The sequence below is a fragment of the Rhopalosiphum padi genome, chromosome 1, assembly GCF_020882245.1.
Source record: "Rhopalosiphum padi isolate XX-2018 chromosome 1, ASM2088224v1, whole genome shotgun sequence".
Classification (NCBI taxonomy): domain Eukaryota; kingdom Metazoa; phylum Arthropoda; class Insecta; order Hemiptera; family Aphididae; genus Rhopalosiphum; species Rhopalosiphum padi.
In genome coordinates this window covers 28,890,628-28,906,495 of record NC_083597.1, presented here as the reverse complement: position 1 = coordinate 28,906,495, position 15,868 = coordinate 28,890,628, and the positions used below count along the sequence as shown (strand labels likewise).

Below are 15,868 nucleotides of genomic sequence, written 5' to 3'. Positions count from 1 at the left end.
TCAAAAGTAGTAAGGTGTAGGTGCATACTATATACAATTAAGTTTTTTAACAATAAATTTATCCATTATTTTAAATAAAATTTAATTATATAAAATTATAAAATATTTAGACACGAATGAAATATATTATATGTTTCGCAATGATGACTAAAACCAGACTGATTGTAATGAAATTGTTAGTATACAGTATACCTATATTATTAAATTACTGTTGTCGAGACATGTTTTACAAAAATTAAGATAAGATAAAAGCACAAGATATCGAAGCCATAGCAATCAAACTGGTATATGAACATTAAAATAGATTGAACATCGTAATATTTCTACAAAATATATGAAACACGATAGGTTTTATATTATTATAGTCCGTTTTATTAATCACAGTGCTATATTTTTAATGAAATTGTTTTTTCTAAAAAAATATTTCAAATAATTTCGCGGCACCCTAAAAAGATTTCGCGGCACCCTGGTTGGGAATCTCTGCTTTATTGTCTTACCCACTTACTTTTTATCTCTATCTGTCTCTGTACATACATGTCTATGTATTTTAATCTAAATATTGTCAACATTGAAAACTTATGATTTACAAAAAGTGCCAGGACAAGGCTATACATATATTAAATTTAAATTTTCTTTATTTTTAGTAAAAACATTTCAAATCAAAATAACTTTAAAAATATTGTAATAGAATATATTGAATATAAAGCAAATCTACGTACTTCTGTTTATTTGAAAATATTAAAGACAATTTCGTGTAAAAAAGAATGTTTAAATTTAAATGAAATAATAAAATTTTAAAAATGCCCAGTAAACTGCGGCCGTACAAAACTTGCGTATTGTATAAATTTAAATAAATAAATATTATTTGATCATATTGAAGGAAAACGATTACAAATTAAGATATTATGCTAAACTTGCGCATAAATATTAGTTCACTTCTTATTTAGAGACTTGTATTTAAAATATTGGAATCATTTTAACTTTTAACTTTTTAAATACATTTTTATTTTTTTTAATTTAAAAATAAAAATATCAATTAAGTGACATAGTTTTAAGGTAGATTTTAAGTAAATATTTTAAAATAATAAAATAAAAAAAAATTATTAATTATTTTAATATCCAACTACAGTAGTTAATATACGCAATTAAAGTTAAAGTTAAAGTTAATAATTTATTATTCAAGCCATAAGCTAAAAAAAAAAAAAATTAAATTAAAACAGTTTATAGTTAAAGTGGTATAATAAAATAAAACACAAGAGTTAGTAATATTATTTCCAACTGCTCCGAATATTGTATTTAAATTTTAAATGGTTATAACTGAATTCCTATGATTATTCATAATATAAACATTTTTTTATAATAATATTCCTTTCATTTATCTAAAATTAAACAATCATAAAATCAAAATTATTGTTAGTAAAATATCATTGACATAATCACAATTGAATCTTATTGTTTTCAAATCTAAAAGTTATTTTAGTTATGTAGTATTATTATAAGTTTATAACAAACAGAAACAAAAATTTACAATTAAGACGCATAAAAAAAAAAGTTTTGAATCATCTTAAACAATAAGTGAATAAAGTATATTATATGAAAATATTAGCATTAATGGTAGACATTATACAGTAGAGATTAAGGTTCATTACAAATACCTAGTTGTTAATTGTTATTATTTAAAATTCAAAGTTATCAATCTTAATTATATTTTTTTCACATAATTAGTAAAAATATTTATCATGCCTCTTTATTTTTAATAACTATCATTTAAAGATTTAAGTTTTAAACAAACTTTTAATTTATTGAATATAATTTAAATTAATAAGATACCTTTATTTAGAAAATAACCTTAAAAAGGTTAAAAATCCATAAATATTAACTACGTTTAACTATAAGTATAATTTAATTAAAACACGAAAAACAGTATTTACTAAATTTTCTCCTGAATAATTTCTATTTTATAGTACTTAAAAAATATGTACGTGTTTAAAATATTTCAATGGAAAATAAAATAATATGATTCAGTGCACTAAGGTGTTGTAAGGCATTAATTTCACTACGTTAACTTCGGTGCGAAACAAAGTGTTATTCATAATATGATTTTTATAAATTTTAAAACAATATTATAAAATATATGAATTTGTCATATAATTATTTTCTATCCTTATTTTAGTATAGTCTTATGTTTTTTTTTCAGTTTTTAATGATCAAAAAAAAATTGTTGAATAAGAAATTGTTTAACAAGTATCAAGTATAGTATTCACATTCTGAATCAAATAGTATCTACGTGTATACTATAATGTATACAGTTTTAATGTGTGAACTAATATTTTAAGAAAACATTAATAATAGATAATAGAAGATACATTTTTTAACCTTTATAGGCTACGTATATTGTAATAGAATACCAAAACTTTATTAATTTTAAATTGAACGTTTTATAAGAAAAAAAAATTATAAGCCTTGTTTAATCCTTAAAAAGGAGAACATTTTATCACATTTATTAAAGTATGTTAGAAAAAGTTTTTAAAAAAATCCGGTCTCTATATATGATTATTATTTTTTAAATTGCATCAAAATAATTGTTAAAAATGACTTTGCTGTATATTTCAATGACATCTCAAAAGTTTTCTAAAATACAGACGAAAAAAAATACGACCTTTTTATCGACTTCTAAAGTCATGGATAGTACGATAGGTACCTTCTATGTCAAATATTAAATTGATATTAGGGTTTTATGAAAATGATAAAATATTCGGTATATATTTAAAATAAAACATTTATATAAGTTATGAACACATTGCAAAATGTGCACAGTTATTATACACATATTTTCTTCCGTATTCAAAGTAAAATAAGTATTATTTTTAATTTATTCTATAATATTTTATTGAATCTGCAACTAAATATTAGCAAATTACACAATACACTATAGTAAATTCACCAAAAAATATGTTGTATTACTTTTTAAAAAGACAAATAACAATATTATATCGTCAATAAATATTATGGTAAAATATATTAATAAATTAAAAACAAAAAAATAACAAATTATTAAGCTAATTGCGATAAATTGGATTAAATAAAATACTTTTTATTTACTAAAATTAAGGAACAATATAAACACAAAGAAACTGTTCCATTAATAAATTAAAACATATTATGCATATACTATAGGTTAGGTAACAAATCAATCATACGGTCATTGACATACAGTTTCTAAGAAATCCAGCCAATCCAGATTAAATATTTTGGGAAAAAATCCGGTATGTTGATTGTGATTGCAATGCGACTATTTTCAATTGAGAAAATTATTATCGAATTAAGACTTAATTCAATTGCATAATATAGAATCTTAACCGTATAACAATTTATTATAAATAATTCCAAAATTTTTGAATGAGTAATTAATTTAATATTCTTCAACCCGTACAAATAACTTCAATAACTATATTTTTAAGAAGCAAATATTGGCTTTGCCTCAGCACCTTATACCACTAAAATCTACATGAAATTGAAAGACAATGGACTCAAAGTTGGGTAAGTAGTTTTTCGTCAAAAAAAAGATGATAAAAAAACTATAAACAGATCATTAACCTCTCAACAATTATTAAGCTTAATTATAAATTTATAAAACTCAGAATACAAATTTTCAATCGAATCATTTTTTGAATAACAGTAGTTAAACTAATAATCATTACCTACTTACTAAATTAAAATATATCATAATATAACTTTTAAGTTATTACAATCTTACGACTATACTAACTACTGTCAATCATAGGAAATATATTCATATTAGTTGTATACATTTTAATTCAAAATACTATAATATTATAACATATTAAGGCACTATTATATGAGTAAAAAATATAGAGTAATATTGAGTATACGTATATCATAATTCATAATTTCTTACGCTCATTAAGCATTTTTTGTAAGCATTTATTTTGAAAATAAAAAAGAAATTACTGTATCAAAATCTGTATAAAATCGTCCGCTTTTTTGACACTTGCACCCGAGGGTATAGTATTGCTATCCCACTTCCTCTTAGTCTCGCTTTAAGTACGGTAGGGTATACATAGAAAACCTATATGCAGGCTCATTAGTGAGATCGTCATAACAATATAGACTACCACTAAAAGTAATTTTTAAGATGAATCACAATGGAAAAAAAAATTCTAAAACTGTGTAGCTCGAGGGTTGTTGTTATTTGGGTTCGACAAGGGTCAACCTACAGTATGTAGCAGCTGTCAGCTGAGTGATCAACGCCAGAACGAGGAAGAATATTTCGAGAAACGTCCGTGGACAGCAGTTATGCCATACTTAACCAGCAACTATATATATAGGTGATATAAATATATAATTATTCAAACTATTGCACTACAGATGTTGAGGCATTCGTGGTCTGAGATGAAAATGAAGGTACATAATATATATTAAACATAATACCATTAATACCAAATGGCAAATACCATCAGTTGGTAAAAGCAAAGTTGTGATAAATATATGAAAAACTACTTTAAATATAACAAATCAAACTTTAATCGATATTTTTAAGTTTTTTTTATTGTACTTAATGTACATAATATTGCTATCAAAAATTCTTCGAAAAATTGAAGATAAAAGAAATCTGCTGGAGCGAAATAATGCACGTATTGTACATGAAACGAACAAACCTATAAAATAATCAAGTGTAGATATTTAAAGTGCATGTGACTGGAATTCTATCAAATAGGTATAAAAATTACATAAATAAAAAAAATCAATTGATATAATGCTGAGCATTTTAGCAAAGTAACGATAAATCAAACCAGCAGTGTTGCTAAGGTTACTACCTACTACTATTCGTGTCAAATTAGTTGGAATATCATAATAATTTAAATTGTTACACTAAGAATAAATTGACGTACAATGAAAATGAATAAATTCAAATAGGTACAATTTAAGTTTTTAATAAAAGAAACAATTATTAGACAAATATAACTTGATTGGGTAGAACATTTTAAATCCTAATTGTGAACTGTGAACATTATTTAAATTTTTTTAATATCTAATATATAATATTATTATATAAAAAAATATGTATTGTTTAAGTATTAACTATAACTATAACTATACGCACAGACTAGTATTTAAGTTTTTTTTCATTTTTATTATTATAAAATGTTTTTTTATATATATATATATATATACTAATCGAATCGTTGTGTTTATTGAGTAGAGAACATAATTACTTATATTACTGTAAAATAATAATGTAAAATTGTTTGATATTAAATGCTGTTCTTAGATCATTATACGATGTATATTATATGAAAGAGTACTTGATCTGAAGGTCAAGAATTCCATTGGTGAATGACCTTAAATCTCAATATATTTTCTCGCTACACTTATTACCTAAAATTAACTGTGAGAATTTGACCAATAATATTTAATAACAATTTAACTACATCACATATAAACACATAATACGTTGATCTAAATATAACTATAATATTTGATTTAATCTATTAAAGCAAAAATTTGGTGCGATATATTATGGGAAAATACATACAATAATTTGTAATTACCGTACACCATAATTCCCCATAATATATTCTATACATCATCTAATACATCTAGGAATTGTTATAACTATTATGAAATTCGAAGATATACCTACCTACCGAAAAACCTTAGAATAGAATAGGTTTATTTACTTAGTTTTATAATGATGTGTGTATTTTCGTCATGGTCGTCATATTTTGTAGCAGTATAAAATATGCTTTAATCTTCAATACTAAAGATGGTTTCTAGTAGAAAATTAGATCTATTTGGTAATTTATGGAATCAAACAAAAGTAAAATATTCCAAGTAAAACTAAAAAAAATTAGAGAAAACAGGAATTTTTATGCAAAATCAGTGTTTATAAAATCAATATTTTTTTTTTATATATACACAATACTTAAAATTTTCATATAACTTTATGTTAGCATTTCTCACACATTTTCTAAATATTTTAACTCTTTTTGAACAATTTATAAATACTTAAAATTTTAAAAGAATTATTATTTTTTATAAATGTTGATAAAACATATTTACCGGGTCAAAATTCTTGAAAATTATATACAAAACTCGACAAAAAATCTTATAACTGTAAAAATATTAAAAATACATAGTCAAATTTATTTTGTGTATACATTTAAAGTTTAATTATTTTACAAAATTTGAAAAATTCACAAAATATAAGCATTTTATAGCAAATAATTTGTAAAATCTTTAATTTTTATATCTAAAGTTTAAAAATGTAATACAATATTTCTTTAAAAATGTGTATACTGGAACTAATAATTATTCTAAAAAATATACTATCACAATTATTTTTATAGATATTTGAAGTTCAAACATGGACGAAATCACATATCTAAATGATGAATAATGGTGTTAATTGTTTTATTATAATTCAAACAAATTATTCGTGGATACTCAAAACTTTTACGTATACTATGAATTAATATTATATTCTACGATATTTCCAATGTATGTAGATTCATTTCAAGATAAAAATCTATTTGCACCATGAAAGTACCTATGACCCTATATTCACACTTTTTATACGGTAAGATGGTTTAATCTCAAACATTAATAACAATAATATAATAATATTGTGTAATGTATAAATTTATATTATTATAATAATTAAATACTAACAATATAATAAATGCAATGTGTTTGGGAAAAATTAAATTAACCTAGGTACCATAATACTATTAGTAAAAAAAAGCTTATAATAGATATATCAAAAAACACATCATGGAATATACTTAACAAAATAGACTGACATACTGTCCCTGCTCAGAATCATTTTTCGTGTACAATTTATGTACTCGTATCATTAAATTCATATTTAATACACCCATTACAGTGACCCATTCAACAATTAATTTGTAGTAGAGCGGTCCCACTTGTCAAACTTTTTTATTTTCTACGTAAAGTAGTTGTTGAAATAAATATAAACAAGTTTAACGAAAATGTATTTAGTTTAAATTTATTGATAGATTTTAAAATTAATTTAGAAGATTGTTGTATTATTTTTTATTTATTCAAAATATGTGAAAATTTTGGTCTGTTTCTTGCTGATCAAATTTAACTGGTAACATGTATCCTATTCTGTACATATTTATAGCTAGTTGACTAGTTGAGTTATTTGTAGGATATGGCCAATTAATTATGATTGTACCATAAGTCAAAAATAATTAATAAAACATAGTTTTATCTATAATTAAATAAACAAAATAACTATAAAATAAATGGAAATTTATGTATTTTAGTAATTCTTGATAGGTAACTAATAAACATTAATTTATATCAAATACTTGAATTGTTCTACTTAGACTGTGTGTAAAATACGTGTAAAGCAATTGTAAATAACATGAAATAATAAATAATATACATATAAACTGTAAAGAAAGATTTCAATAAACTTTATCAATGAATGGCGTACGTACTGATAAAACAACTTTATAAATTATCATAAACATAAATAACGATTTAATATCTAGATAATATTATATAAGAATACTTTATTGAATTAAATGATTATATTTACAGTAAAAATAAACTAGCATCAATATTCAACTAAATAAGAACTTTAAAAAATTGATGAAGAATGAAACTAGGATTATCAGCATTTTAAGCGATTTCATCAGAACTCATCTGCATATATAATTTAGATAAATACCTTTTCTTTAGTTAATTTTATAATTAGTGATAAACTATTAAGTAAATATTAAATATTAATTGAATGTTGATAAAAATATAATGTTTTGGATTAAAAATTCTCAATTAGAGTTTAAATTAAATATTTATGTTATAATAAAAATATAAATCCAAATTTTTTAATTGTACAATTGTATTTTCCCATTAATAACTAATAACAATGAAATAATGATACATTTAGATATAATAGGACGTGTTATAAATTTATAATCCGCGATGGTGTTTTATAACTAAGAGACTTTTTTCTTGTATTTATCATTATGAAATGTTTATATAAATAACAAAAGATATTATGTAACTTATATAAATGAAACACATATTTATAAACTCAAAAAAATAAAATAAGCTCTTGCCATAAATTCTCACAAAAGCACCCATTTAATATTGAATATATAACAATAATTAGTGAAGATCACTGAATTAATTTTTTGTTGAAAGAAAGGTCTCTGTCATTCACAGACACGGTTAATTGAGAGAATATTTTGATTATGAACTTTAGACGAAACGATGAAACACAAAAACCTAAACTCATTATCTAGGGTAAATACTTTTACATCACGTCATAATCACGTATAAATACAATATACTATACAAATTTTCTATCTTATTATTAAATTTTATGGTTTAAAGTGTTTAAACTATAAAAAATAGAAACTTACTATTATATTATACATTATACATAAATACAGTCAAATACTTTTTATAATATTGAAAAATCATACAATTTCTAAATCGTGTATCTATTGAATATATAATATTATACATAAGTCAATCAATTCTAGATCTAGAATATATTACCAGTAAAATATATTTAAACATTTTATTTTTAGAAAATTGAACTTTAAATTCAATATCAAATAATAAATTTCTCTGTAAAGCTATTAAATGTTTCAAATGTAGGAGTGGAATTATCTATAATAAAATAATACATTATTTATCTAAAGAATTTCTTTCACTCAAACTGTTATAGAAAACCTAGTTATATCGTTTAGCTTAAACAAAGTAATATCTCACATTAGTCATATTTATAAAGAAACAGGACGATTTTATGTTTTGATCGATATGCATCAATAATACATTTATGATAACGCGGCGTTTTGGATAGGCTAATCTAATACACACTGTCGTAGAATAATATTATACAGATAAATCGACTGTGGTAAGATATTAATATTATTACTTATTAGATTTTCATTTTTCAGTGAATTTATAAATATTTTATTGGTTTTACAATGGTTTTACAATGGACACTTTTTATTCCAAAAATAAAATCAATGTTGTTAATTTGTTGTATATTTAAATCAAAATGAATAACCGTAGATATTTGTATTTTCTGCTAATAATTTATATTAACATAAACTTGAAATTGTTTAATGCCAAAAACATTTTGGCTCATTTTGGGCTTTATAGACATTTAAAATTCTCGATTTAACGAAAATAAAACATCAGTTCTATTATTGCCTTTTGAAAGCCATTAAATATAATAATCTAAGTACAGTGTACTCTTTATTATCCACGGAATAGGGTGGCAGAGCATCTACAGGTAGCAAATTCCGCTACAAAAACATGAAATTACATGATGTAGGAGGGCACCCAATGAAACTACATACTTTGATTTTCATTACTTTTTTTTCTGTAGGAGAGGTGAAAATTTATTCAAGAAAGTCTCTACACAATTATCTTTTTAACCTTCCTAGGATAATATTTGAGTCAGAGTGAAGAATTTTGTTAGTTATATTACCAGAAATATTTTTTAGTGTATGTAGGCATCATATAGATTGGAATGGTCGGATTATTTTTGGAAGGAGTTGCACTGCCCCAAATTCGGATACTATATGGCATATAGTGTATACCATAATATGTGGATAGAATAAAGCACATAAGCACATAAGTATTTTATGTTTGATATTTTAATATTTAGTTTAGAACGTAATAGAGATCGAAGTAAGTGGAGTCTGGTATTCGATTGTTTTATATTTTCGATTATGTGGTCTTTCCAAATTGGGCGTTCATCGAAAATAAGACTTAAGTATTTAACTTGGTTTGTTTGAGGTATAAAACATCAAAGCTATTGTAAAGTTTGACTGGATGGTTTGTAAAAATTAAAAAAAAATCTGATTACAAATTTAGTCAATATTATTTTCATCATTAGTGGCGAGGAATTAGAATGTTTATGAATTTAAAAAATTCAAAAATATATGCGATAAATTATTCTCGAAAAATGTTAAGATATGTCTTAAAATAAGACTAAACGTGTATGTGATATTATAAAACATTGTGGAATACGTTAAAAAATTAAATATTCATTATTCATTCAAAATACACTAGATATTTTTAATAACTAATAATTTTTTATTATGATATTAGGTAAATTTTTAAACTAGGTATTATATACTTTAAATAACTAAAATTATAACGACATAAGACAATTTTTACTTACAAAACTGAAGATGTATTTTATGACGCTATCGGTCTTTGCTGTCCATATAAGTTTTTGGAAAAAAAAATATAGATATCATTTTTAGATTTTTTTTTTTTTTTTAATACTTCAAATTGGTTCGAACTATAAGTAGTACACTTATGAAGTTTTTAAACAAGTTCGTCAATTTATGGATTCCGCCTTTTTAGACAAAAACATTTGCCCTTGGACATACGTCATACATCTAATATTCAATTAATATTTAATATAATAGCCAATAGGTCACTAAACTGCCTCCATCCTATATTTAATTATATTATGAGTAGTGAGTACCATCATATTATTATATGGTACCCACGGATAAAATTTTAAAATTGGTGGTACCATTGACTACCTTTGTTGAATAATATTGGCATTACTTGTGGTCTTTCGGTAACCATCTTTTAGTAACGACCATGGTTAAAAATATAGTTATGACCTAGAGATAATATAAAATCTATGTTTACGACGTGTATCTTAAAGATAGTACTTTTCTTATCATTAATTGCAATATCAAGCAAACAAAAACCATAAAATTTAAAATTTAATACGTCAACAATAAACATATCTAAACATGTAAAAATTTATTCACGTATAATGTCATCTTCCCATTATTGCATACATTAATACGATTTGCAATTGATTATATAATACCTGGACTTAAATACTTAATAATATTCGTTTACCTTTTATACATTTGGTATTGCTAATGTAAGTAAAAATATTAATAATTTAAAATTAATATTTATATTAATAATTATTCTATAAAATCCTATAACAAGTATAAAAATTTTAGAAGATTATTTTATGTCACAAAAGAGATACTTAAAATTCAAATATTTATAATACTTCATACAATTAATCATATTTTTAATCTTAGGTATTCATTTTCTAACATCAAAAATGTCTCTAAGATTTAGAATTATTCAGCTGAAGCGCAATAAATTTGCCAAAATTAGTATTGGAACTTTTGTTATCTTATTATTACTATTGGCTTTATATAAACGTTCAGAAAGTATACAAAACTCACATGAATCAACACTTCCTAGAAATTCTAGATTTTCAAATCAGGTAAGTACTCATACTTGTAATTTGTATGTTTATTTAAAATTTAATCATTTTTAGATACCAATTTATCGTGATCAAATCCTTGGTAATTTTGAGTATTCTACTTCTACTAATAAGCCCGGTCCTGGTGAAAAAGGTAAAGCTCATCATGTACCAAGTGACAGAGAAAATGAAGCATTACAGTCTCTATCCGAATATGGCATGAACATGGCTTGCTCAGACGATATCTCTCTAAATAGATCAATTCCAGATCACCGCGAAGAAGAGTAATACTAAATTATATACAGTTTATGTATCGTAACTTTTACTTAATTAATTAAATTCTATAGATGTAAATATTGGACTTATCCGGAACAATTGCCACGTACTAGTGTAATAATAGTATTTCATAATGAAGGTTGGTCATCTTTATTAAGAACTGTACATAGTATTCTTAATAGAACTCCACCTCAATTTTTGGAAGAAATTCTTTTGGTTGATGACTTTAGTAATAAAGGTAATTTAGTGATTTGTGGTATTAAAAAACTTAAATAATAAAAACTGATTAATTTTTAAATTAAAACTGTTTTTAGAAAATTTAAAAAAAAAACTAGAATATTATATTGAACGATTTAATGGTAAAGTAAGATTAATAAGAAATTCTGAACGCGAAGGACTGATTAGAACTAGATCAAAGGGTGCTTCAAATGCTAGGGGGGAAGTAATTTTATTCTTAGATGCTCATTGCGAAGTTGGATACAATTGGTTACCACCATTAATTGCACCGATTGCCCGAGATAGGTACTTACAACTTATTCTTTAGTTTTTATTTATATAAAAGATTAAAAATGAATTTTTATCAAAATATTTTTTTTTCTAACAGAAAAATTATGACAGTACCTGTGATTGATGGAATTGATCATAATACTTGGGAGTATCGTCCAGTTTATGAAAAAGATCATTTATTTCGTGGTATTTTCGAATGGGGCATGCTGTATAAAGAAATTGAAATACCTGCTAAAGAAGAACGAAAACGAATTTACAAAAGTGAACCTTATAAGTAAAATTTTATATATTTTTATTTTTACTTTTTTTTTTGTAAATAATATAATTTTAATTTAATGATTAATTCTAATAAATTATTTCAAGGTCCCCCACTCATGCAGGTGGTCTTTTCGCCATTGATAGAAATTATTTTCTAGAACTAGGAGCATATGATCCTGGGCTACTTGTTTGGGGAGGAGAAAATTTTGAATTGTCGTTTAAAGTAAGATTTATACTATATTTAATATATTAACACAATTTTAAATTAAGCTTTATTTGATAAAAATATTATCACATATTTTCAAATTTAAAGTTAACAGTAAAAGCATAATTTTATAAATGTATTGAATGTTTATAATACAAGTATTAAGCATGTTTTATGATTAGATTTGGCAGTGTGGTGGAAGCATTGAGTGGGTCCCATGTTCTCGGGTTGGACATGTTTACCGTGGATTTATGCCTTATAATTTTGGAGAACTTGGCAAGAAGGTCAAAGGACCTTTAATAACATATGTATGAATTAAATATTATAAAATTATTTTTATTTTAAAATATTATTCTTACAATATTGTATTTAATGTTTTAGAATTACAAACGTGTAATTGAAACATGGTTTGATAATAAACATAAAGAATTTTTTTATACTCGTGAACCATTAGCACGTTACTTAGATATGGGTGATATATCTAAACAATTGGAATTAAAAGATAAACTGCAATGTAAGGATTTTTCATGGTTCATGGAAAATGTTGCATACGATGTATATACAAAGTTTCCTGAACTTCCCCCAAATCTATACTGGGGAGAAGTAAGTAATTTATTTGATTGTATATAAAATATTTAAACTTAACACAAGTTTTATGTTTAGTTACGAAATATTGGCAAAACTACTTGCTTAGATACTAGAGGTCATCAACCACCATCATTAATAGGTTTAGAGTTGTGTCATGGACAAGGAAATAATCAGGTAAAAAATTAAAATAATAATCAATAATGTTCATGATGTTTAATACTATTTATACTGCCACCATATAAAATAATTAAATCTTGTTACTAAAATATACGACACTGCTCTAATTAGATTTATATTTATTTATGTTTATATTGATTTAAGTGTGCCAAACTTTTTCACAATATAAATTACATTTTTGTATTTACAATATAAATTACAAATTTTAATAATGTAATAATTTTATCTTTTGTTAACTTATTATTATTTTTTAGTAAAACATTTACACTTTTTTCTTTATTTATTCAATATAGTATAATACATTTTCTAATTTACATTGTATACAATAGTGAAACCTACCGCACCAATCTATCCACTCACATCTAAGATTTAAAAAAAATATTGAGAACCAATCACTTATAAAACATAATTATAATGTACTTAAAATTCTTCTGATTAATGACTGTTAAAAAACATCAGTACTTAAATATCATAATTTACTATTTTTATTCTTATTTATTCAGATTAAATAAATAAAATAATTTAAATTTAAAAAATATAATATAATCATAGTATAAAATATCAAATATAATGAATAATTTTGTAAATTATTCGTTCATTAATACAATTTTTAAATTTGCCACAGCTTTTTAGATTGAATACAAAAGGACAGCTTAGTGTTGGTGAACGGTGTATTTTTGCTGATAGACAAAATGTTAAATTAGTTGTATGTCCATTAGGAACTGTTGATGGGCCATGGCAATATGAATCCGTAAGTATAATATATTTATTTAGTGCCTTTGAGGTTAAAAACAACATGATTGCATAGATACTTTTATTTTTAAGTTGTATTCTTATAAGCATTAATTTTTAAGCAATTGAAAACAAATTGCATTGCAAAACTACTTAAATTTGTTCATTTTGCTATTAAAGTCTAAAATATATTTTTCTAATAAACTTATTTTGATAAATTAAAACTTAGTTACGAATTAAAAATATATTAACATATGTTCATGTACAATTAGGTATAAAGTGGATGCTTTAACATGATCTAAAATCTTATATTTTTGTATGAACTCTGAGAACAGTTTTAAGACCCTTGAATTTTTAAAATATTTTACTAAAAACATTAATAAACTATAGTTAAAATTACTTATATCAACCTGTCCTTAATGGCTTAATCGTACCACAGAATAAAATAATCGTACTTACATCAATACATACTTAATTAATATTGTCTATTAAATACATAATTTCATACATAGGTATTTAAAACTACTTTTTTATCAAAATGTTATTATTAATTAAATATATTAAGATATTTAATTCTAATTTCATTGACATGAAAAAATTTGGTGTTTTTCAACCTATGCGTGATAGCATTTTAATTTTTGAGTAAAAATCTTTACATACATTTAATATAATTAAAAACTCCAACTAAAAAATATCAAAAATACATGGTCACCACACAATATTTGACTATTTCTTAATACACGCTTTACCACTGTTTTAAATACTGTTTAGTTATAAATAAGAGTATAGAATGTAGTTTTTTATTATCTGGCACTCCTGAGTGCTTTCCCAATTAAATTTGATTTAAAAAATCATTAAAAATATAATCAAAATTGACTTAATGTATTCATTATGTATAAATTGTAATTGTTATTTTTCTTATGAAAATATATATACTTTAAATCTATATTGTGCCATTGAAGTCAAAAGACTATGATTCAATGAATTGCTTAATATACTACAAAGCAGTTAACCATAGAATATTAAGTTATAAATATATATATATATATATATTATAATATAGAAGTAATATATTTATTTTCTTATGTTTAGACTAACAAGTTGTTACTACATTCAATAACAAGAAAGTGTCTTAGTGTTCATCCATCATCTGATCAAGTAATATTAACACCCTGTGATTCTAATAATGCTAATCAACAGTGGTTATTTAAACAAATCGTACCAAGTTGGACAAATTAAATGAATAAAGCAATATTTTATAACTGTTTTTTTTTTTTATTTTTATACATCTTTTATATTAAATAAAATAAGATTATTTGTTGTTAAGAAATTAAGAGTATATTTTTCATTAAACAACAAGGAATCAAACAATAGTATTAATTTATATATTATATTATAACAAAAGTATTGATCCATGACTTCATGTAAATTATCATTAATATTTTATGTGTAAGGTATAATATAATATATTATTATGTTTGTTTTTCTTTTGCTAATAGCATGACATGTTATACATTGTATAAGTTGTATCTTTGAAAATTAGAAAATATATAATTTTTATCTATACATGATCTAACGTTGTGTATGCATTGTTTTTTTTTATGATTACAAAATGATAAAATAAGCCCCCCCCACGGCTTATTTTGCAAAGCAAGATTTAAGCCCCCCTAAAATTCAATCAAATCTCTGCCTATAAAAAATAGATTAACTTTTTTTAAACTGAGTTAAGTTAATATTTTTCTCCATATTAATTTTTAACTTATTGAGTTAAATTTATAATTTGTTAACTGATAACTTTTAACTTATCAATCTTGTATCCTCTTAACTTCACTTAACTTGCCCACCTTTGCTGTTCT

General features: G+C 23.3%; 1 protein-coding gene across 1 annotated transcript; it reads left to right on the top strand.

Annotated features, from left to right (window-relative positions):
* Window positions 1-10,748: 10,748 nt before the first annotated feature.
* LOC132917304 (N-acetylgalactosaminyltransferase 7) lies at window positions 10,749-15,578 on the top strand. Its single transcript, XM_060977988.1, has 12 exons — window positions 10,749-10,930; window positions 11,100-11,290; window positions 11,345-11,553; window positions 11,617-11,783; window positions 11,860-12,067; window positions 12,150-12,326; window positions 12,416-12,533; window positions 12,698-12,823; window positions 12,897-13,118; window positions 13,179-13,277; window positions 13,906-14,031; window positions 15,105-15,578. Exons 2-12 carry the CDS (start codon window positions 11,123-11,125, stop codon window positions 15,249-15,251), a joined length of 1,767 nt encoding a protein of 588 aa, XP_060833971.1. The 5' UTR covers window positions 10,749-10,930; window positions 11,100-11,122; the 3' UTR covers window positions 15,252-15,578.
* Window positions 15,579-15,868: the final 290 nt, after the last annotated feature.